The 25825-nt window shown below is 40.8% G+C and overlaps 1 protein-coding gene across 1 annotated transcript in view; it reads right to left on the bottom strand.

Annotated features, from left to right (window-relative positions):
- The window catches only part of egfl6 (EGF-like-domain, multiple 6), a 32120-nt gene extending 23590 nt beyond the window's left edge, over positions 1-8530 (bottom strand). Inside the window, 3 exon segments of the mRNA XM_036575544.1 lie at positions 17-109; positions 1410-1516; positions 8337-8530. Of these exon segments, the coding sequence (XP_036431437.1) occupies positions 17-109; positions 1410-1516; positions 8337-8407 (271 nt within the window). The 5' untranslated portion in view covers positions 8408-8530.
- Between the last annotated feature and the right edge of the window lie 17295 nt (positions 8531-25825).

Here is a 25825-nt window from a genome sequence, read left to right as displayed (position 1 = left end):
AGACCTTCTCACTGACCTTGACTGCACGTCTTTCCAGTGTAGCCTGGGAAGCACTTGCACTTGTTTGGACCGACACACTCTCCATGCTTGCAGCCGAATTCACACTGGGCTGGTAAAGCATTCAAACGAAGAGAGAGAGAGAGAGAGAGAGAGAGGGAGAGAGAGAGAGAGGGAGAGAGAGAGAGAGATATTAGGAGGATTTAGAGCAGAGGGTTTACAGCGAGGTCAAGCTGGTCCACAGACGTAAAGCGAAAGCGCACGTTTGTGGAAGCCCAGGCCAATTAAATCCGGTCCCAACGATCGTTTTTCCTTCATATTTCTGTGAAGTTTGAAAGCACAGAACCACAGAAAGGCTTTAAAGCTCATAGCAGAGTCTGTGCTCAGTACACTTTCCCATAGATTATAATAGAAAGAGGAATGAAAAAGTCTGTCAGATGTTTTTAATAATGTACCAAGATTGATCTGTTCGAAATGAACCCGCAACGTAACACAGACATAACCATGCAATTAAAATGACATGGCAGACGTCGAATGTTCTCCTCAAGAAGATCCCATCATCATTCCATTTACTTAGTACCAAGTTTTTAAGAGTCTCATACGCTTAAAAAGATGGTTCTTCAATGATTCTTTAATAAAGAAAATGGTTCTATATAGAACCATGAGCACTCACAGAACCCTTTGCATGATTAAAGTTCTTCAGATTGATGGAGAAGGTGTGTATATGGTTCTACATGGGGTCTATATGACACCAAAGAGTGTGGTTCTTAAATGGTTCTTTGCATCATGAAAGGGTTCTTCAGATTGATGGAGAATGTGCTGTAGATGGTTCTATATAGAACCTTTTTGAAAAGCGTTGTATATAGAACCAAAAAGTGTTCTTCTATTGTAACAAGCCTGACATCATAAAAAAATAAGAACCCTTTTCAAAGAACCATCTACAGCACATTCTCCGTGCAATTTCTACATTTCACCATGCAAAGTTCCCTGTGATCATGTAAAGGGTTCTTTAATTGTTCATGGTTCTGTATAGAACCATTTTCTTTATTAAGGAATCCTTGAAGAACTGTTGTTTTTAAGTGTGTTGTTTAATAAAGGCAATGGTTCTATACAGAACCATTTGTATGCTCAAATGGTTCTTCAGATTGATGGAGAATAGCAACAAAATAGGTTCTGCTGTATTTACGATGTCAAGGTTATAACAACAGAAGAACTGTTTTGGTGCTAATTCATGGCTCTACGTAGAACCACTGCCTTTACTAAACAATGGGAAAGGTAATGGTTTTACAAAAAGAACCTTTAAAGAACCGTCTTTTTGTGTGCAGGGAAAAGTAAGAGGGAGATCCGTTCACTTTGAAATGATAAGGAACCATTAAATGGCTCGAGCAGAAAGCCGATGAGAAGCTGTTTACCTTCACAGTGGCCTTTACTGTTTTTCTTCCAGCCGTAGCAGCACTCCAGCCTGCTGCCATAGCGACATACACCTGCCAGGTTCCCGGCAGAGATCTGTCTGATTTGCCTTGAGGAGAACAGCAAGAGAACACACATTTTCTAAGCTGTATTGACTCCACACACCCCCATGGACCCTCACAGAGCAGGTACTATTTGTGTGATGGATCATTCTCAGCACTGCAGTAACACTGACGTGGTGGTGGTGTGTTAGTGTGTGTTGTGCTGGTACGAGTGGATCAGACACAGCAGTGCTGCTGGAGTTTTTAAACACTCACTGTCCACTCTATTAGACACTCCTACCTTGTCAGTCCACCTTGTAGATGTAAAGTCAGAGACGATAGCTCATCTGCTGCTGCACAGTTTGTGTTGGTCATCCTCTAGTCCTTCATCAGTGGTCACAGGACACTGTTGGCTGGATATCTTTGGTTGGTGGACTATTCTCAGTCCAGCAGCGACACTGAGGTGTTTAAAAACTCCAGCAGCACTGCTGTGTCTGATCCACTCAGACCAGCGCAACACACACTAACACACCACCACCACGTCAGTGTTACTGCAGTGCTGAGAATGATCCACCACCCTAATAGTACCTGCTCTGTGAGGGTCCATGGGGGTCCTGACCACTGAAGAACAGGATAAAAGGGGGCTAACAAAGTATCAGAGAAACAGATGGACTACAGTCTGTAACTGTAGAACTACAAAGCGCACCTATATAGTAAGTGGAGCTGATAAAATGGACAATGAGCGCAGAAACAAGGAGGTGTATAAGTATGAACAAAAAATAATCATAAGCATAAACAAAAATATGTTTACAAAACCAAAACTGATTAATTAATAACATCAGTATTTTGGTGCAAAGGCATTATTGGCAAACACAGCTTCGAGGCGCCTACGGTAAGAATGAATTAGCTTCTTGCAGCCTTGTGGTTCTATTTAGACCCATTTCTCTTGGCAGACTGTCCCCAAAAGTTACAAGCATCCTTCTGAGGGGCTTCATACTCTATACATTTCCAATAGGATTTAAGTACGGAGACTGACTAGGCCTTCACTCTCTTTCTGAAAGCCAGTCTTTAAGTATTTGCCTGTATGTTTGGGGTCATCATCTTGTTGAAACATCCATCGTCTCCCCAGATTCAGTTTGTTGGCCGATGAGATTGAAGTCTCGTCCAAAATCTTGTGGTACATCGCTCCGTTCTTCCTTCCTTTGATGACGTGTTAGGCTAGTATCACGTGCAGAGAAGCAGCCTCATATTGTGATGCTCCCACCTTCGTACTTCACTGTGGCCTTTTTTGGGATCATATCGCTGCTGTCAGAACAAAACAGTGGATCTCCAAAATGAGAACTTTACCGGAGATGTAAAAAACATACCTTACTGTTAATGTAAGTCAGTGTAACCAGACTTTTTTCCAAGTAAATTTGGACCGTTTCTTTTTGTCCGTTCATCATGAAATTTACATACAGTGTAAAGGACAACAGGCATTTTCAGATTATGTCAAAAACGGATGAAAATGGAGCTCCGACAGCAGAGATATGCTCAACTCTTCTTTCTCCAACTATGACGAGCTATATTATCGCCAGAGTCCTATTGTTTGATGCTGAGTATGTTGTTCCGACAGAGTTCTGATTTGTTTAAATGCATGTTTTTCAATGCTTCTGTTTTAGCAGAGAAGTTTTGCGTGGGGTGGGAAATGGAGATGACTGTGGCGCAATTCATGTTGGATCACAAACACCTCTCCAGTTCACCCCAAAGGTACTGGATGGAGTGCTTTCATTCCAGTTAATGCAGTTTCACTTCTCCACAGCCCAATGCTGGGGGGCTTTATACCTCTATGCTAGAAGGACTGTCGGGATACTGTTGGATCAAACTGTATTAAGCAGATAGTATAGTACCACAAATGCCCCACTACACACAGTCTGTCCTGTCCATGCTATTGACATATTGACTAATGGACAAACGGACTGTTGCTGGTGGTTTGTTCATTTGATGTTTACAGCTGTCGACAACAAACTAGCGTCTGAAGGTAACTTAACCCAGCTATGGCCATTACAGATGCCGGCTAGCTGGCCTTCAGGCTCTCCAGGACTAATTACAGCTTTAAACGCTGTGAAGTGGGTAAATGAGCAGGCCAGGACAGGATGTGGGTCAGTATGAGTAACCAGCCCACCATCTCGCCTGTGTTTATGGTATGGAGCTCAAGTGTTCAACAGACGCCTCCAGCGGGAGCCACCATATCCTTTCTTCACCGGGCTTCCGCTGTAATTAAGCCGCGTGCTATACACGGCCACCGTAAATCGCAGGAACAGATGGAATGTGAGCGCGCCGGAGAGGGCTTTGAACAACAGGGTGCCGGGTCGAGCTGAAACCACAAAGGAGGTCTGGGGAAAGTCCAGAATATATTTCTTCAGTAACAGCTACTCTCAAGAACTTCTCAAATGAGAAGAACTTGTTTCGAGGAAAGCATTTTCTCTTCCTCTCCATCGTTTCATACTGTGACTTGGCAAAGTTGTAAAATCTTCCCAAGATTTTATTTAGAAAGATTTTATTTCAGCTGTTTTTGAACTGCTTCTACCGATGTTTAAAGTCAATGAGTGCGTTTACATGCATCCGATAAAGAGGCTGGATTTTAGCTCAGCAATCAGGTTTTTCAGTGCATGTGAACTCTTACTCTGATTTCTTTCATATTTCGCAGTCTGAGCATGTGTGAAAACAGACGGTTGTACCAGAAATAAGCGAGCAGCGTCGCCGCGAGACGCAGCAGAACACTTTTAGAGTGACGCTGAAACCAAATACATGCTTGATGAAATAAAGGATTTAAATATTCTTCATCTTTTAGATCATGTAGGTTCATATTTTCAGGTCATATTTTCAAGTGATGCAATGTTTTAAAAAAGAGCCGCAGCATGAAGTTCGAGTTTTACATTACGTGTACATCACGTCTGATTCTGTGAGCTTTGGCTGGTTGACTGTCTGACTCATGTAGACCCAGAGTTTCCCCATTATTTGATTACTCAAGAGCATGAAAACACACTGAACCAGTTACAGACACAATCTGATTTTCTGCAGTTATTGGAGTTATTAAGTGCATGTAAACACACTCAATGATACTGACAGACCTTTCAAATGATGTTTACTGTGATTGGCTGTTTATTTCTAGATACAGTACTAGATACAGTACTACAGGACTGTTGGGTTTCCAGTTGGTACAGATGAGCAGTGAGATCACTTTCTCTTAGGAAATAATCAGTAAAGTAATCCAATTACAGTTGGAGTGGACTAATTTGTAAACTGTAATGCATTACATTTTTTTGTGTAACTAACCCAACACTGGCCTGGTTTTGCACAGCACTGCATCCCTCAGCCTTATTCGTTTGACAGAATTCACAATTTCATATCAATGCTCATGTTTTTGTTCATCAGTGTTCTCTCACTACACTAATGTAGTACTCTTATTGGACTAGGCTTGATGTCGTAATGAGAATACACATCTGGGGACAAGTTGTTGGAACTGGATTGTGGTGAAATCAGCTGCTAAGAAGGCTATGCTGCTGCTACACCCACCAAACTTCCTCAAGTTCAGCTTTTTTAATGTCTAGACAATCCTTAACACAAACAAAACAAGCTAGTGAAACGCTAACGTTAGCTAATTTTCATCCTTTAAAACTCGATTCTGGGCTCCCGAGTGGTGCACCCGTCTAAGCGTTGGCCCATATTATCAGGAGGTCACAAGTTTGTTCCCTGGTGATGCTACAGCCGTTCGTGCCCAGGAGTCTAGGAGAGCACAGTTGACCTTGCTCTCTCTGGGTGGGTAGGATGGCCCCTCCATTACCCCCGATCACTCAGCGTGATGCTAGCCAGCACAGGTGTCTGTCAGCTGACATAACAGAACTGGTTGTTAGTGTCTCCTCCGAGCGCGTTCGGCTGTCCAATGACGTTGCATTAGAGGCAGTTCGAAAAGATGCTCCACAGAACTCGGAGGAAGCCTGTTTGCTTTCGCTCTCCTGTCATTGGTAGTACTGTGTGATTGGGGGAGTCCTGACTACTGGGTGGAGTTGGATACGACTAAATTGGGAAGAAAATTGGGGAAAAAAAAAAAAACTTCGCTACATCGATGAGCTCGCAACAGCCTTGTTATCTGTCAGACAGTGTTGACAAACCATCGCTTCCTATTTTGATCTCCAAAGAAGTGCTCAGAAATTTGACCCTCAGCTTGTTCCCACCCTCATAAGTCTACACTTATCATATTTTCTCATGATTGTCCCCAAACATTCTAGTTACAAGGCCACATCTGGCCAGAGGTGGGTAGTAACACTCCACATTTCACTGCTGTTGGAACAAAACCTCATATCTCCATTTTTGTTGTTTTTCAGTTTTTGACATAATTTGAAAATGGCTGTTACTGTTTACATTGTGTGTAAATTTCATGATGAATGGACCAAAAGAAACGGCCCAAAATTACTTGGGAAATAAGTCTGGTTCCATTGACTTACATTAAAAGTAAAGTAGGTTTTTTCCTTCTCCTGTAAAGTTACCATTTTGTCGATATCTTCCGTCACCAGTGATTTACTCTGTTATGTTTCCTTAAGTAACTTTTTGAACAAATTGTACTTTTAAAAGTTGTTTTCAAGGGGATACTTTATACTTTTGAGTACATTTGTGAGGCCAAAAATGTACTTTTACTTCTGTACGTTCATCTACATCTCTCCTGTTACATTTTAAAATATTGTTTCAGTTCAACACACATTTTGGGTGCTTCTTTCAAAAGCATGTTACGTAACTCCATTCGCCAGTCAAACGCAGTCATATTATACTGTAAACTACAGGTAGGGTTGTCATTAACAGTGGTGGGCACAGAGGTAGAACCACTGATATTACAAGCTTGACACTGTCGCAATAGAAGAACCCTTTTTGACGCTATATAGAACTCTTTTCAAAAAGATTCTATATAGAACCATCTAAAGCACATTCTCTATCAATCCAAAGAAACATTCATGATGTAAAGAACCCTTTAATCGAGCAAAAACTTCTTTGAGTGTTCATGGTTCTATATAGAACCATTTTCTTAACTAAAGAACCCTTGAAGAACCCAAAATTTGTGTAGCTAAACTAAGAAACCCTGCTTTGTGAAATAGCCCCTCCCCCAGTGTTATTCAGGCTTACACTGCTGTTTATTGCTGCTTCATTGTTTACAACTAACTTACACATACTTGGTACATTAAACTGCACCAACCCCAAACCACTTGCGATGGCAATCAAGAATTCTGGATCCTGAATCTTAACCTACATCCCCCTCCCGCAGGGCTATATTCAGTGGCCAGCTCAGATGTTTCCAGTCCTGAGAGCTTCTCCGCCAGGTTCCTAAAAGCAGACCGGGCTCCAAAGGGCTGGAGGAATCTGAGAGCTGATTGAAATAAACCAGAACAGTCCAAACAGGAGCATGTGAGAAGCTCGACTCAGCTAACAGGTGGCCCACCGGTTATTAACAGTTACCGCGCCACATTTAGCCCCCACCATTCACAGCTCTCACAGCGGCACTGGAGCCGGATTAAGGCTGTAATAAAACCCTAATGATAGGAAAGTGCACGGTTTAGCTGGTGGTACGTGCAGCATTAGAGAATCTGTGAATTCTCTAATGAACAATGCAGGAAACCCTGAGTACAAGGCCAGCCTGCAGCTTCTCAACTGAAGCACTGCAGACAGACAGTGCAGATTATTCTGGGAGCTCAGTGGTGAGACATGCTGTTAATGTTCTCCCCTTGACATTGTAGGAGACGCATCTACTCGAGCATGAAATACTCCCGAGGGGAGTTTATGAGTCAAGTTATCTTGCAAGGGCTCAATAAAAGAACCTTAAAGCCGTCTATTTCACTGTTGTCGGAAGAAAACCTTGTATCTCCAAAATGGTGACTGTGATGTGGTGGGTTTAACATCTTCACAGTAACTTTACAGGAGAAGGAAAAAACCTACTTTGCTTTAAATGTAAGTCAATGGAACCAGACGTTTTTCCAAGTCATTTTGGGCCGTTTCTTTTGGTCCCTTCATCATAAAATTTACACACAATGTAAAGGACAACAGACATTTTCAAATTATATAAAAAACTGAAAAAGGACAAAAATGGAGATATGAGGTTTTCTCCCGACAGCAGCGATATGGAAAAAAGTACACTGACATACAGTACTGTTACACAGAAGCCTCAACGACTAAATACGGTATCATTTATTTCAGTATTTAGTGAATCCGCACTTTGACTTCCATTCTTTTTGGAAGACTAGCTTTCAGAAAGTTCAGTCTTAGTAGTTGGTTTAGCGTTTTTTGCTAGTCCCAATCCTAAATACAGTTGTTTTTTAGTTCTCCAGTTTTGGCACCTCCTGTTTTTTCACATATTTTGTGGATAAAGTGAATTATTTTATATTTGATGATATATTTGAAAAATAAAAACTTTTACTTCATGGCTGTTTTCTGACTTTTGCACAATAGTGTATATACAGCAAAGGAAATATATGGCAAATGCCTTGTAATATACTCACAGTCTTATCTAAACGCATTGTTTATATTGAAATATACTCTCAAATACTGGCGGAAATATATGTTTTCTGGAAAATGCCCTAGAATTGCAGTAAAAATTACATTCACAGATTGCATTTTGCAGTTAAAAGGAATCACTGACGTCAAACAATCTGTGCTGTAATGGATTCATAACTCTTAAAATATATTTTTATGCCACACAGTGTGCGTGAACGGCCTATATTTGTTGGGCCCATTTCAGATATTTGCAGTACCGTATGGTCCTCATAGAACATGCATTAGCTTGTCACCTGTAGAACTTACTGTGGGTCAGTTTTCTGGACTGAAGCCTCGGCCCTGAACTACAACAGATCTGATCTTACTCACCTGTGCTCGGCTCTTCCAGGGCAAACGAACAGCAGGAAGGACAGGGAGCTGATCCAGGTGAAGGGTTTCATGTTTGCGAGCGATCCCGGGCTCAGACTTCCCTCTTTCTTTCCCCTCGTCCTGCGCCGACTCTTCTTTCCCGCAGTCGCTTTCCTCTTCCTTTGGGTCTGGTGAAGGTAAATGCACTTTGGGAAGCCAATCAGAGTCTCAGGAAAGTCTGAAAGCCTTCGCGCTGACTTGCGTTTGTCCCTGTGGTCTCCCCTGCCTACACCTCTCTCTCTCTCTCCCTCTCTCTCTCTCTCTCTCTCTCTCTGTCTCAGTGCTAGCTGTCCCACAAGTGTCTCCCCTCACTGGGCTGAAATTCCAGAGGACGGCTGTCAAAGCATGGAGCGGCTGAGTGTTGGGTTTTAAGCATTGGGGAGTGTGTGTGTGTGTGTGTGTGTGTGTGTGTGTGTGTGGTGGTCGGGGGGGCCCGTAGATGTCTTCTTTTCGAAATTCCACCCAGGAAGCTGTGATTGATGGACTTGCTAGCTGCAGGGAAGGACAAATCCTTTCTTCAAGCTCCTTAGCTGATCTCCACTGACACAGAGCAGCAGATTTTATCTCAACCATGTTAGCATTAAAGTGACTCTCTCGTCAAAATGGAAGACGTAACCATGGATATGTCCGTTGTAAACATGCCTACTCTCCACCTACAGCGGTGCTGGAGCACCTCTACAGTGATATTTTCTAGTTTAAGGACTAAAACCCACCTTCCGATGATGTATCTTGAAGGTGGGATGAACTATGACTACTTTGGGGTGGATTTCTGATTTTTTATTTATTTTCTCCAGATTTTTTTCTTGTTTTAGGTCATTTTATCAAGTAAAATTATCTCACTGTGCTGGCAGATCATTTTGCTGGTTTCAAGCACATTTCTTAAAACAAACAAAATTATCTGCCACGTTAGTGAGATAATTCTACATAATAAAATTACTTAAAACAAGTAAAAATAGTCTTGAAATAAGTTCAATAATCTTAATCTTTTTAACTCCTTGAGACCACCGGTGGTTCCAAAACGCACTTCGTCATATTCTTTACTTCATAACTTTCGTATTTCATAAGCTTCTTTCAAAATGTGGGGGTCGTATGAGAGCTGTAACTGTCTTCTTTCCAGTCAAATCGATGGGTGATGTAATTTTAAACCCTTATAATAAAAGAAGCTGAACTTTTTTTTTAATTGAATTTTTATAAAATAATACAAAGAGCGTCTAAGATTTTTGGCTTTCAGCAGTAAATTGTAAACATATAGCAATATGTATGATCATAAAACACGCGTTCTGTTAATTTGAGGGGAACTTTTACAAAAAAAACCCAAATATTTACATTTATTTCATGCAGTTACTGAATAATATGCCTTATGATTTGGGCATGTAAATTCAGATGAAAAAAACGAAATATACCCACGAGCATAAGAGGTTAAATTAAGCTTACAACAATCTGAACAGGAGAAATATTAGATTTACTGACTATAATTAAGATAATTTTACTTGACAAGATACCAATTCTGCAGTGTTGGTGAACAAATAAGGAAGGAATGAAAGAAATGACTCATCAGACGAGGAGGACAACATGCTAAAAGCTAAAGTTAGCCGCTCCTTTTGTCTGACTGAAAAGGTAAAAATTCATCTCTGGTGTTTATTTTGTGCTGAATAAAGACAGAATCTCTGTTTTCTTTACTGTTTTGTTTGACGGCCGAGTTAAGGGTTACACTAACGCTGGCTGGGCTGTATTTATTAGCCTACAGCTCAGTGGCCAGACTAGCAGTTAGGATTGGGTGACACCACACGGGATTCCCAATGGTGGTATGATGTAAGATGAATTTGCATGCTGGGTATTGTAGTGAGAGAGTTGGTGAATGGAGACATAAAAACAATACACAATTATGAATTCTTTCAAACTGATGAGGCTGAGAGATACAAACACTGACCCGCCATAACATTATGACCTTGTTTCTACGCTCATTGTCCATTTTATCAGCTCCACTTACTATATAGGTGCACCACTTTGTAGTTCTACAGTTACAGACTGTAGTCCATCTGTTTCTCTGATACTTTGTTACTCTCTTCTTCAGTGGTCAGGACCCCCATGGACCCTCACAGAGCAGGTACTATTTGGGTGGTGGGTCATTCTCAGCACTGCAGTAACACTGACGTGGTGGTGGTGTGTTAGTGTGTGTTGCGCTGGTCTGAGTGGATCAGACACAGCAGTGCTGCTGGAGTTTTTAAACACCTCAGTGTCACTGCTGGACTGAGAATAGTCCACCAACCAAATATATCCAGCCAACAGCGTCCTGTGGGCAGCGTCCTGTGACCACTGATGAAGGACTAGAGGAGGACCAACACAAACTGTGCAGCAGCAGATGAGCTATCGTCTCTGACTTTACATCTACAAGGTGGACTGACAAGGTAGGAGTGTCTAATAGAGTGGACAGTGAGTGGACACAGTGCTTAAAAACTCCAGCAGCACTGCTGTGTCTGATCCACTCAGAGCAGCGCAACACACACTAACACACCACCACCACGTCAGTGTTACTGCAGTGCTGAGAATGACCACCCACCCAAATAGTACCTGTTCTGTGAGGGTCCTGTGGGGGTCCTGACCACTGAAGAACAGGGTAACAAAGTATCAGAGAAACAGATGGACTACAGTCTGTAACTGCAGAACTACAGAGTGAAACTATACGGTCAGTGGAGCTGATAAAATGGACAATGAGTGTAGAAACAAGGAGGTGGTTTCAATGTTATGACTGATTGTTGTATATGCTTTATAGAACACTGTATAACATGACAAATAACATAATAAACTCTAGTTTTAGGTCAGTGCTACTGGCTAAAAGTCTTGCGAGAACCTGCATGTATCACTGCATGTAGAGCTCTTTTCCTCTTACTCGAACGCTGATGTGCCGTCACTCCCGATGTCCTTGGTTGTAATTAGCTGGTTTGCTAAGTTGTTTACGTGGTCTTGTCATTAGCAGTGGGGATATTCTTTGAAGTCTTTCTCATGATTAGCTTCCCGAAGCAAAGCTGCTCATTAAAAGATCAAGAAAATATAATATCCAACAACAAAAGAGGTACTTTTCTCTTTTAAAGCAACATCTGGTCAGACATGGCCAGTCCTGGTCAAGCAAGGTCCATGTGGCAACGACTGAAACATTATTTACTGAAACACTTCATTTCTCGTTCTATTTCTGTGGGGTCAAAACACTTTACTGCATGAAATTATGTCTTAGTGAATCTAGAAGTAAATTAAATTCAGAATACAGTAATAATTAATACAATAAATGAATTTAGAAGTAAATTAAATCCAGCCAATAAATCTAATATTTCTCATTATTTATTCCTTTGTGAAAATAAGCTTATTTTATTAATTTGATTTGTTGATTTTATCTAGAGAAACTGTCTTATTCTTTTGGCACATAATTGTGCTTATTTTTTTTTAAAAAACTCTTAAAGCAAGCAAAATGATCTGCCAATAGAGTAAATCACTTTCTTTAAGTCTTTTAGATCAAAAGGTAAACATATCTAGAAATAAATTAAATGAGAATAACTTTCTTTCAACAATCTCATAATGGAAATATTAATATACTGATTTATTTCAGATTTTTTTGCAGATATTTAATTTTAATATTCAGCATTTTTTCAACAGCTTGTAATTTCTGTGACCTTAACAATTCAGAATATAACTATAAATCTGACTGTACATTCAGAACAAATGCCTTCTGTTTTTTGAAGGAATGGACTAAAAAATCTTTCTAAAAACATTTTTTGACCCTTAGACAAAAATGACCATTCAGTGGTTATTGGTTTTAAATGTGTTAGAAGCTCATATGTTACCCCCAATCTAACGCTCTAGCCAGGAGCTAATAACCTAGCCTCGATCTAATGAGCTAGCCAGAAGCTAATGTGTTACCCCTTTGCTAACGCACTACATATGAGCTATATCAGCCCCATCCATAGACATCCATACCGAGATGCCGCATTGTCTGTTGTTCTTTATGTGAGGCGATACGTCTGCACGTCCGCCATGTTGGAGAGGTCAAGATCCGCTTGTGAACAGATTCACTTGTATTGAGAGACGAAGAGTCTCAGGATTAAATCAGCCACAACTTCCTTATTACTCAACAGATTTTCACCAAATCTGTTTAGTTATAATCCTCAGACTCAGATTAATCCAGACTGCTCGGATCTGCTCTCGATAGCTTTATTACTTTAATAACTGATTATGATGATTAGCCGTCCGGACCAGCAGGAAAGTATTCAGTCTGCACCTGATGTTAAAAACCGAGTTTAGCACGAGAAACACAATCAGACACATCAGCAAATCCATCAGTGTGTTAGTGTGTGTTGTGCTGGTCTGAGTGGATCAGTCACAGCAGTGCTGCTGGAGTTTTTAAACACCTCAGTGTCACTGCTGGACTGAGAATAGTCCACCAACCAAAAACATCCAGCCAACAGCGTCCTGTGACCACTGATGAAGGACTAGAGGATGACCAACACAAGCTGTGCAGCAGCAGATGAGTGACTTTACATCTACAAGGTGGACCGACAAGGTAGGAGTGTCTAATAGAGTGGACAGTGAGTGGACACTCCAGGAGACATAAGCTAATATGTTAGCCCCGATCTAACATGCTAGCCACAAGTAGCCCTGACCTAAATAGCGCTAGCCATGAGCTAATATGTCACAATAATATGTATCATGCCCTCCACAAGGCAACAGTATTCTTGGTTAGTTTAGGATTAATGAGTTTTGATGACGACTGTGTTCACAAACTGGATAACAGATTAAGGTACAGGTGGCATCAATCGGAGAAGCCAATGATGCGCCAATCTAACAATGTAAAAAAGGTCATAGTATTTTTTTTACCCTGAGACATGAATCACCATTCAGTGGTCACTGTTACTGATATCAAACAAAGAAAAATCTAGTTTGAATCTCAACACACCTGCAGCTGTACTGAGGCTGCATTACAGCACATGGTGGCCTTAGAGGACACACGTCAGCATCTCCACTGTAGTTTGGCAAGGCTGCAAGGAATGGAAACTATCCTGAAATGCAGTTGCTGTTGAAATGTATGTCTTCAGGAGAAACATTTTACTTTCAGCATTCCAGCCTGTTTGGGAAGATGCAGCGCTGAAAGGAAAATATCTTCAGGCTGACACTTTCTGAGGAGGAATATATTTTCATGGCGTTTTTAAAAAGCCCCTCTCACTATGAATGTAATGATTCACGGAATTCATCAGAATTCGACAATGGTGTCTCGATTCAATACATTTTTTGATTTGGCAAGTACCAGAAAATGTATCCTATATCAATAAAGTTAATATTTTAATGTTAATATTTTCAGTTTATTGAGTATTCAACATTATAAACGTACAATATTATGCTTGATCTAACATGCTAGACATCTAACACTGCTGTTATATTTTTAAGAGCTTTTAAATTCGAGTTACAGGAGTTTAAAACGGCGCCTCATGTATGTTCATGACGTCTGTGAGCGCGAACAGCCAATGAGCTGCTCCGCTCGCCAACCAATCAGCACTCAGTATCAGTAACGTCAGCATCCTGCTGCCCAAAACCCGTTTGCTGTAGAAAAAATGAAACACACAGGTGAGATTTCTTCACCTTTTTAGTGAAATCCATCTTCTACCGTCTAAAATTAGAGGAAAGTTCTGGTTCAGTGATTAGAAACTATTTTAACTTCTCGTTTTTAGCCGTTGAGCTCCATTCACTCCCATTCATTGTGGACTCACTCGTGGGCGCCCTCTGCTGTTTTGCAGTCCTCTTTTTGATATAATGGGGGAAATAGGAAGAGGCCAGACTCCTCATAAACCGGCTCTGACTCTACCCACAAGCTAATATTAGCCCCGATTAAACATGCTAGCCACAAGCTAATATGTTAGCCCCAATATAACGCACTAGTCATGAGTTAGTTTGTTAGCCCTTCGAATAGCCACAAGCATTGCTAATGTTTTCTCCGTACATAGAAACCATAAAGTGTTTCTGTTGGTTCCTCATGGTTTTGTAATGTGTTTTGTCTTTTTTATGGGTTGATATCACCGTGTAAAGGATCCTAATGGTTTAACAGGTGACCAATGGCTGATTCTAACTGGTTTCCTAATGGGATCTAAAGGAGTTTTACAGGAAACTAGTGGTCTCTACTGGACACTATTAGAAAGCAAAACCATCAGGTTTTAATGCTCACTTTTCTGTGAATCACTATCAGGTTTTAATCCTAATGGTTCCTTATGGTCCTTTTTCAGCAGGGTTAGCCTTTATGTTCTAGCCACGATGCAATAAAACAACACAATACAATACAATGTGAAGTGTTATGATCCCGTATGATACTTTATATTGTTCCACGCCTTCCGTCAATCACTATCCGACCGTCGCCCACTTCCTCGTGTTTTTGAGGAGACACCCTGCTCTGAGGTGAAGGTGAATCTAGCAGACTGTTCTGAGGTGAACGTGGCAGATTGTGACCTTCCTTCTTGCAGCTGTCCTGTTGTTCTGGACTGTTTGAACCCTTTCCGCTGTCTTTCAACACGTCTCGAATTCCCAACGTGTTTTATGAAAGCTTTAAGACTTTTAAAATGAAGTGTTACCCAACCTGGACACATGGATTCCCATTGCTTGGTAATCATGTATGTAGGAGTGTCTGACAGGCTGGATGTTGGAGGAAGAATGTAAACAGATATTAACTCGGCATCTGGCTGTTTTGGTGCACTAAGCTCCTAAAAAACTACTGTTTAAGCCTAGACACCCATAATAATAGATGCTGCTGGTATCAGCGCAAATTATCTCTGGGTGAAGAATGAATAAATAAGTTGTGGTTTCTTGTCGGATGGTTTTGCACAGACATCTTGCTGTCTTGTAGAGCTTTAGGTCCTTTAAAGCCTCGTCCCTGCTCTGCTGGCCATGCTGGGTCATGTTGAACATCCTGAGAATGCTAGTCACGTTAATAGTTGACACTGGATCTCCGGCAGTGATTTCCACATAGCCTCGGGCCAAGTCGCCGTTATCCTTCTCCAACTGCTGAAGCTCTTCCAAGGTTCAGTCAGGAATAACTCGGAATAATATAGAAAGACACCTGATCCCAGATCAAACCAGTCCTAAAGGGTTTCCCCAGCTGCGGTCTGGGCCTGTGTCTCCAGTGTCTGTAGTGGTTTAAAGGGAAATTCAATCAATATTCTGCATAATTCAGTGGTTGAGGTGTCAATAAAGAGTGGTTTTTGTGAAACGCTCCATCAGAATTGTCAGAATTGGTCACAGTGGTGGTGATAGGAACTAGACGTCCACCTCTAAAAGCACAGAAAGTCATTATATGAAATGTAATGATGCCTGAGGCGTTGTTTTGTGGCCTGGGCGTGAATATTATTTTCAGATTTTTCCACTATTATTTAAACTCAGAAGACTCGTGTAGGTTCACTGGTGGTTCTGGATAGTGAATAAAATGCCTATATGTGTGTTGTAGTCATGGCGACCCCTGGTTCCTATCACCACCACTGTAAAGACATCTGAACCATTTCACACCAAACCACTCTGAATGACTCTGTTCACATCTCAAACACTGAATTATGCAGGAATTTTGGAAAAATCTGCAGAATTCCCCTTTAACTCCCCTTTCACTCATAATACACTCAGCAAAAAGGGTTCTATGTAGTACTAGAAAGGTTCTATGACAATAGCTATAACATTTTTTGTCGCTGTACTTTGAAGAATCATATATGAAAGGCTTATCATCATAAAAAAGAATCATTGAACCATACAGAGAACCATTTACAGATTCAAATGGTTCTTGTAACCACTGTCTCACTGGAGAACACTTGAAGAAACACCTTGTAGCCCATTTAACTATCTGTTGACTAAAGGAACTATCAGTCCTTGTATTGAAAGGACCGATATTTTCTTTCTGGTACTACATAGAACCCTTTTTTTGCTGAGTGCACTATGAGTGAAAGAGGAGTTAAAGGGGAATTCGGGTGACTTTTCCAAAATTCCTGCATAATTCAGTGTGTGAGATGTAATCAGAGTGATTCAGAGTGGTTTGGTCTGAAATGGTTCAGATGTCTTTACAGTGGTGGTGATAGGAACCAGGGGTCGCCATGACTACAACACAAATATAGACATTTTATTTACTATCCAGAACCACCAGTGAACCTACAACATACAAGATTTAAAGTGTTCATAACATGGAAAAGCAAATTTTCCTCACTTTTTTCAAATAAGAGTTTGAACTTTGTTAAAAAAACGTACCATGCACTCCCCAATCCATACGCTTCCTATATGGAAACATAACTGCAAAAACCATTTTGAACTCATTGTTTTTGTGATGTCATAAAAACCAGTGCATTTACATTGATTCAGCCTACAGCAGTTTAGCCCCTCACACTCATGCTGAAGTTACAAGAAGTGTTTGAGCCTGGACCACACTTTTGAATGAGGGCAACCAATCAGAACAGAGCTCATTTACATATATCAGTCTTAAAGGCACAGCCTGTTTAATTCTAAATGTTAAATAGATGCTGGAAAATGGTTACGTAAAAATGAATGGTCTGTTTTTGCATACCCAAAAACACCATAATTCATTTGTACATGATTTTTTAAACGGCCTATATGGTTCATTTTCTTATAAGTGGATATAAAGAAAATTTAAGCATGTAGGCCCTTTAAACTGTATCTCATTCAGCAGGCTCCATTTTTACTGCGCATGAGTTTTGCGGGGTTGATCTCCATTCGGCCACTAGAGGGCACTGCCTGCTTATATTTCTGCCCACACACTGTTGCTGAGCAGTTTGCAGACAATAGCTGAGCTCAGTTCAGTAAAGAGGGAGGAGACTCTTCTTTGCTGCTAAGAAACTGAGGCCAGCATGTCATTTCCAACCAAACAGGGAAGGTTTTTTGTTCTTTTTTTTTTTCATAAATGAATAACGTTTTTGTCACAAGCCTCCAAAGTTAAACCATTGTTTGCTGTCAGAAAGCAGAAACAGCATTTAGGCAGATTCTCGTTTCTGTCTTTAATCTTCCAGGCCGGCTGACACTTTTGTGAGTTCTGCTTTGTGACTCCCTCTCTCTCCCTCTCTCCCTTTCTCTCTCTCTCTCTCTCTCTCTCTCTTTTCTTTTTTTAAAATCTAGTAGAAGATTCCTCTCTGATGTCCCTCCTCGCCCGCCTTCTGCTGATGAGCCTCCCGAGAGCAATTAAAGCAGCTTTCCCGAGGAGAGACGTCTCCTTTTCAAACAAGGCCGAAGCTCATATAATTAAGACTATGGCACTGCCCTTTGACGCTGACCTCTATCGCGTCTCCTCGGCGACAGACGGCCTGAGCTGTGTCTGTGTGCCTTTGCCTATAAAAGGAGAGGAAGATGACTGGGGTAGCGATTTATTTCGAAAGCCCCGTGTAACCACATCCTGCTCTTCAGTAGGAGTGTTCAGCACGATGACAGCAACTGGCATGTTTAATCTACAGGCTCGGTGCAGATAGCATGCTGGGGGGAAAAGGCCCTGTTTGAACTAGCGCTGATGGATTTCATGCCAAAGCCGCTGAGGCCAACCAGAATGAGTTTAGTGTTGGGATTGCAAAAGAAACAATGACATGCAAAGCAAAGTGTGACACTTCAGACCATGACTACGCTCTCCTGCTATGTATTAGCTCACTACACACACGAGCCTCAGTATAAGGCTGTGAATGACAGTGCAAGAAACAATGTCAGCAACAATACATGTGCGCAGATGATATCGGGCTTCGGTTTAAGCCACTGGGAACGAAGCTCTGGGCCGTGCGTGACTGGCTAGCAGGCTAGCAAGAGCTGCACTTCAGATGAGAGCGATGCTAGCACGACTGGCATGTCAGGAGAAAGGGGAGGGGGTGTTCAGACCCCTCATGACCTCTGGCAGTAACAGCTGGACTCTATGGGACGGCGCTGGAAGAGGAACATAATGGAGCAGCACTTCCTGTGCAGCTTTGCAACGGCTGCTGTTACATAACAATGTCACACCTTACCGAGTTTTCATTTTGGGCCTCTATTTGATACACGCTTTGCTGTACCAGAGAAAAAGCACAGCAACTGAAGAAAGAAGAATATGATTGCGGCACAAAATGGGCGTTTTAACCTAAAAGTGGAGTTTAATATGTTATTTGTACTGTAGTGCAGCACAGCTTCACAGATTTTGCAGTTTTATATCGTTTACATGTTTCCGTTCATCAATATCACCATACAACAATTATCCAAATACATCATACAACCATCAGGAATCCCTGAGGTGCCAAGCAATCCCGACTGCTCATAGATATACATACCTAGATGCCGCGTTGGGCCCAGCCAGGCACGGCAACGGTGCCGCCATTTTAGGGCAATCAACATCGCTGCTGGACTCCATTCAGTACCATTACAGAGCAGCAGTTTAAGAAAGATACTGTCCAAAATTATACTATTTTGGGAATAGGATAGGATTATATAACGGAGGGAACGCAGTGATCCATGTTCATGTTTGTGTGATGTGTATTGTTTTTCCTCTGGTTTTATATTAAGCTTATTTCATTTAATAGTTTATTCAGGGGATCTTAACTTTATGTAGTAGTTATTTATTTACAGTGGTGGTTAAAGCTTTCTAGCTCAGTAAGTTATAGCATTCCTTAATCCGTGTAGATATTCATAATAGATTAGCGTTAGCACCTTCTTACACGAAGCTGAAGTTAGCTTCTTATTTGCCAGCTTCTTTGTCGAATTTTCCCGTTCCACCTTAAATGGTGCAGTTTCAGGCACCAGAAAGTGACTGCTGCACCATTTAAGGTTGAACGGGAAAACTCTAACAAGAAGCTGGTGAATAGGAAGCAACCTTTAGCTTCGTCCCTTCTTTCTGTGTTTTGGGGGTTTATTTTATATTTATGTGTATTAAGATTAGAAGTGATTCACACATTGATGGATTTGCTGATGTGTCTGATTGTGTTTCTCGCACCAAACTCGGTTTTTAGGTACAGACTGAATACTTTCCTGCTGGTCCGGACGGCGAATTATTACGATCAGTTATTAAAGTAATAAAGCTACCGAGAGCAGATCCGAGCAGTCTGGATTAATCTGAGTCTGAGGATTATAACTAAACAGATTTGGTGAAAATCGGTTGAGTAATAAGGAAGTTGTGGCTGATTTAATCCTGAGACTCTTCGTCTCTCAATACAAGTGAATCTGTTCACAAGCGGATCTTGACCTCTCCAACATGGCGGACGCGCAGCTGTATCGCCTCACATAGAGAACAACAGACAACGTGGCATCTAGGAAGGTATATCTATGCGACTGCTAGCCTAGCTGTCACTGAACAAGGCTAATAATTACAGACAAGCTAACATTGTTGCACTCTAACCTCAACCATTGAACAAAATTGTAAATAATACAGTGTGAGTCTATATTTATTCAGAACAGAATGGACTTTTTTCACCCTTTGAGGCAGAGAAAAGTAGCCAAACTGAGGTAGGATGTTTAAATAGCCAGGTAGCTGCCTTGCTAGCATTAGCTTTCCGCATGCTATCTTCCTGATCAGGAGTCATATCTGTCGTTTGAGTTATCGGTTTGGTTTCCTAGAAATAATGTTAGCTGTCTTCCTTCCTTCTGGATTCACCAGTTAATTAAATATAATAATAATAATAATAATAATAATAATAATAATAAAGACGTTTCAAACAAGTTGCTGCCTCAAAGCAGCAGTAGTTTTACAAGTTCCTTCCACCACCAAGATACAGAAGGGGTTTTCCCTGCTAAAAAAAAATAGAGCTTAGACGACACTGCTGAAAAAAACAGAAACCAATAAGTGTTTCTGTTGGTTCCTGATGGTTTTGTGATGTGTTTTGGCTTTTTGATGGGTTGATATCACAGTGTAAAGGATCCTAATGGTTCAACAGGTGACCAACGGCTGATTCTTAATCAATGTGATGCTTTCCTAATGGGCTCTAAAGACTTTTATCAGGAAACTAGTGGTCTCTATTGGAAGCCAATTCCCATTGGAAAGCAAAACTATAAGGTTTTAATCCCAGTGGATTCTAATGGTCCTATTTTCAACAGGGTAGCATGAATTCCATGCTGGTTTAAGCTGCAATATGTTGTGTTTCAAATGCTGGTCTGCTGGTGAACCAGCACTACCTTGCTAGTATGCCAGCAGACCAGCATTCGAAACACAACATATATCGCTGCTGTCGGAGCAAAACCTCGTATCTCCATCTCCTGTCGTTTTTCAGTTTTTGGCATAATTTGAAAATGGCTGTTGTTCTTTACATTTTGTGCATATTTCATGATGACTGGACTAAAAGAAACGGCCCAAAATGAATTGGAAGTAAGTCTGGTTCCATTGATTTACGCTAAAAGTAGAGTATGTTTTTTCCTTCTCCTGTAAAGTTACCATTTTGGAGATACAAGATTTTGTTCCAATATGGTGGTTTTGCTGGTGGAGACCGATGCTGGTCAATGCTGTTTTTTTCTAGCAGATTTTCTAATCTTTAAACTGGAAAATCTCACTCTATAGACCCTCCAGTGCTTCAAATTAGCCAGAATTCCCCTTTAAAGATGCAGTTGGTGGATGATAGATAAAAGCTCTGGCTTGTAGGTGCATCCAAATGCTGGGGTTTAGGTTGGAGTCCCAGCTAAGCAGTTAGGGCAGGTGAGGGAGGTTGGACAAGGATTAAATCTTGGCCTATCTTGCAAAGCCAGTGGTGTTTCACCAATAAAAATCCAATTTTGTGTAGGCTTTGGCTTAATCTGGGTCTGTGAGTCCTACTAGTAGATTTCTTAGCCAGTCAAAAGCAGCAACCTTAGTTACCATGACTATGTTTGCTTTCTGAGATTGATGGTACGAGTATTCGACCACTTATGGAATCAAAACTGAGAGAAAATGTCATTTAATAAAGCAACACAACACTAGAGGTGTTGTATTACAGTGATTTTATCACAACGAAGGAGTGTTGTTGAAATCTTCTTTAATATAGTATTAAGAGGATTTGATATGTGATAATATATTTTATCAATAATGATGACAGAAACAATCATTCTGTGCACAGCATGTGTTTTAATAACTGTTGTAAAATGCTTTTCCAGTTAAAAGTCTAAAATCTCCCTCTGATGTTACATCTTGAAGGTGGGAAGAACTGCTTAGCTGAAGTTAGCAATGTAGCTACCTACCTATCTGCCTAGCTAGGTAGCACACAAATATTGCCATTCTAGCCTTAAGTTAGAGTTTAACATGTTATTGTTGTTATTCTGTAGTGCAGCAATCATTTACATGTTTCCGTTCATCAATATCACTACACAACAGTCATCCAAATACATCATACAACCATCAGGAATCCCTGAGGTGCAAGCAATCCTGTCTGCTAGCGTAGCTGTCACTGAGCTAGGCTAATAAATACAGACAAGCTAACATTAGTGCACTGTGACCTCAGCTGTCGAACAATATTGAAAAGAATACAGTGTGATTCTATATTTATTCAGCACAGAATGGACAGTTTTCATCCTTTCACTCAGAGAAAAGTAGCCAGATTGAGGTAAGGTATTTAGATAGCCAGGTAGCTGCTAGCTATAGCTTTCTGCTTGTTGTCATGAAGTTAGCAAAGTAGCTACCTAACTAGATGTCTTACCGCAGTTTGGCTTCTTTTCTTTGACTGAAAACATTAAAAAATTGCATCTATATTACATTTTGTGCTGAATAAAGACATAATTGCTGTTTTCTTTATGATATCTTTCGATGACCGGGGTATGAGTTACACTAACGCTAGCTTCTATTTATTAGCCTATAGCTTAGTGGCTAGGCCAGCCGTCAGAATTCTGTCACACCACAGAGATTCACAATGGTTGTATCATGAATAATACATGCTGGCTATTGTAGTAAGAGCAAATTAATGCACAGAAACATGAAAACGATATAAAAATGCAAATTCTGTCAAATGGATAGGGCTAAAGGATAAAATGCTGCACTACAGAATACTGCATAACACCTCTAATACAATACTGAACTCTAGGAATGCCCTTTTAACACAAAATTAAGTTATGTGCAGTCATTTGTCTCTATATTGTCTATTTTATGGCTCAGAACATGGCTCAGCCAATCAGATTGTAGACCTGAACCTCCATTATTAGCATCTCCTGCGGGAGCGAGGTATTCTCAGTGGGAGGTGGCGTTATCAGTACAATCACACAGATACAAACTCTGGAGCACGAGTGGTTAAGTGGACGTCTCCTTTTAGCCGCATCGCCGTCTGTCTCTCCTCATCAATAATGGAGGAGACTCGTGTCCCGTCACAGTGAGGCTGCTTAATGAAGCTGTTCTAGACGATCCCCAGAGGATTCCTGCATTAGGACAGACCAGCAGATGAGCTAATGATGCTGGCCATTAAGATGGGTCAGCTGACACCCAGCGACTTGGAGATGCTCATAAGAGCTAATGGCATATGATCACTTTTCATGTCATGTTATTGAACCACAGAATCATTTCTTCTTCATGAGGAGGCTTTTAGGCAGGAAGAGAGAGATTCTGTATATACACTGCAGTTTGGATGATCACTGCTTATGAATGGGCAATAACTAAATACAGTCTGGTGTGGAACCATCAGTGAGGAACCATCAGGGCCTTCTAGGCTTTCACAGAAGGTCTAATGATTTCTGTGACGTTAAAAAATACAGGTCTCTAATTTTTTGTTGATTTTAGTTTAATTTAATCATGATGCTATTTTTTTTTCTCGGTAGTATCTAAGTAGATACAGCCAAGCGAGCTCTCCCATTGGTTAGGCCTTCAGGAGCTGGACTGAAGGGCTTACACGTTAGATTAAAATAAGAAGTCATTAGTGAAGTTCTAGATACCTCACTGACTGTGAATATGAGTCATAGTCTAACCAGGTTTTGGTGAGTTGTCAACATCAGGACTCTATACTGAAAGAGTCACTTTAAAGTGGATTTCACACCAGTAGCAACCACAGTGGTCATTATTTCACACCATACATGTCACAAGATGAGAGCGCCTTCTGTTTGCATTGCTTTATCACAGAATACAAGCAGCAAATATCTTCACTGTCCATTTATTCCTTAAATAAACTGTTAAATAAACTTAGACAAACTTAACATTTGAGTAATTAACTGTTGCCTGTTTGAAAGAGATCAACAATTAAAACCATGCTTTTCCACCGTTTACAGGCTTTAACTTCTGTTCAGCGCTGTTGCCATGGTAACGCTGAATGATGGCGCACAGTGGAAAAAAGCACATGAATTCAGATCTGAGCGTCACATTAAGGCCGCATGGCCACAAATCGGATACGTATCTGATCTAGGACCACATATGAAGGTGGCTCAGGTCGGATTTGAAAAGATCAGAAAACATCAGATCTGAGTCACATTAGGGCAAAAAATCAGATTTGTGTCACTTCAACCTGGTAATGTGAACGTAGCCATAGAGAAGCCTGAGGGGATTTCTATCACCTTTCAAAGAGTTAAAACTAGATTTGTCAATTTGTTTGTTAGCCTTGATTGTAAATTATAGTAATAATACTGCATTTTTGGCCTGGAACTGTTACCACATGGGCTTAAAACTGATACATACAAACTCATATATACGTTAATGTCTTTTAGAAGCTTCAAATAAAACATATGGAATGTCTTTTACAAACTCTAAATGTCTGTATGTAATCTAGAACCACCAAAAAATGTTCATGTGAAGTGCTGATAGCTTAGCGCTAACATACTACCAGAATCCCACAGGGCTGCTAGCAGAAACTGAAGGCCGAAACTGCTCTAAAAGTCACAGAAAAAACATTTTAGATGTTTTTCACTTTCATTTTAGCTAATGGAATTGCCTTATTCCATTGGCCGATACTTTTGCTTGTTTTAAGCAGGAAAATTACTTATTTTTTTCACAAATTTAACCCTTTACATGGCCAGTGCCCACAGACAGGCCCAAAGTTTTATTATACAATACTATAACCTAAGAATAGCTCCACTCGTTTGCACTGAAGTCCTTGTAGTTACTAAATAACAAGCCTTAGTATGTTATAAGCCTGGGATTTTAAGGGGTTAAAGTAAAAGAAGCTAATTTTAAAGTCTTTTTTTCTTAAAAACAATTTCAAACTAGAAATAACAGATATTTAGACTATATTTAAGCTGACTTTGCTTGCAGAGATAGCATTTTTTGCAGTGTAAACACATGTGACAACAATGACCTGCAGTCAATTCTAATGTCGCAGATCTTTGTCACAGTTCCAGTCAGAAGCTGCTTTTTCTCACAGAACATACTGGCAGTATCTGTTTCTCACTTCAGCATGAGCTCACAGGTCTCACTTCCTGCACACATCGTTCATGCTTGCTGCCTGTCAGGGTCCAGGGGGTAATTATCCCTAACCAATCCTGCAGCTTCACAGTGAATCTCTGTGTTGATTCACCACGTTCTTCTCCCATGGTTCCTGATTAGATCTGCTTCTCTGCCCACTCTCTTTCTCTAATGATTCATTTCTTTTCCGGGAGGCTGAACGTGCATGAAGGTGTCCAGGAAATCTTGTTTAACAGCTTGTCCGGCAGCACCTCTCTCAGAGGAGAGCGCTAAGCCCACAGCTGTGCAATGTCGCCGTGAAGGTCTGGTTAGTTGGTGTGTTACATAACGACCTCTGGAGACCTCCAAAGCTGCATGTGGTCCACCAGAGACAGGCGGGGTAGCGAAATGAAGTTGAGCTCAGGTCAGATTTTTGGAAATGTGATGCAGATCAGTGGCAGCCAACTGAAAAGCATGTTTTAACAACACAAATCAAAGATTTGTTCCCTTTCATTGAAAGTGGAAGAGCTGAGTGCACAATTATATGTGTTATATATTGCATATTTTGTTGAAGTAAAAAAACAGCCTCTGCAGCCTCCTTCTGTGAATGTTAATGAACATTTACTTTCTGTTTTAAAAACTAAAAAAATAGGAAACAGTTATAATAGTTTGGACACCTTTTTCAGCCGTAAAGTCTCAAAGTCTTAATTGACTTGTTAGGCCTGGAGAAGCAGGAATAGGAATCAGGAATTGTCAGCTGATGATGATCCAGAGTGCAATAAATTCTCTGACTCTTCAAATCTTCTGTTAACACTCATCAACCATGGGCTCCTCTAAGCAGCTAGCCGAGGATCTGAAAATGAAGCTAATTGATGCCTACAAATCATGGGGAAGGCTTTAAAAGGATATCGAAGCACTTCTATCTGTCTGTCATTTAGAAATGGCAGTTAAGGGGAACTGTGGAAGTCAAGGCAAGATCTGGAAGACTCTCATACAGAACTACTCATATGTTGGACAGAAAGGCAAAGCAAAACCCCCACATGACATCAAAGGACCTGCAGGAAGGTTTAGCTGACAGAGCAGTGGTGGTGCACCGTTCTACTGTGCAGCGTTGCTTTCACAAACATGATCTGCATGCCAGAGTCTCCAACCTCATTACAAAAGTCAATGCCTGAAG

This window comes from Colossoma macropomum, unplaced genomic scaffold, assembly GCF_904425465.1.
Source record: "Colossoma macropomum unplaced genomic scaffold, Colossoma_macropomum, whole genome shotgun sequence".
Taxonomy (NCBI): domain Eukaryota; kingdom Metazoa; phylum Chordata; class Actinopteri; order Characiformes; family Serrasalmidae; genus Colossoma; species Colossoma macropomum.
This window is presented reverse-complemented; position numbering and strand designations above follow the sequence as displayed.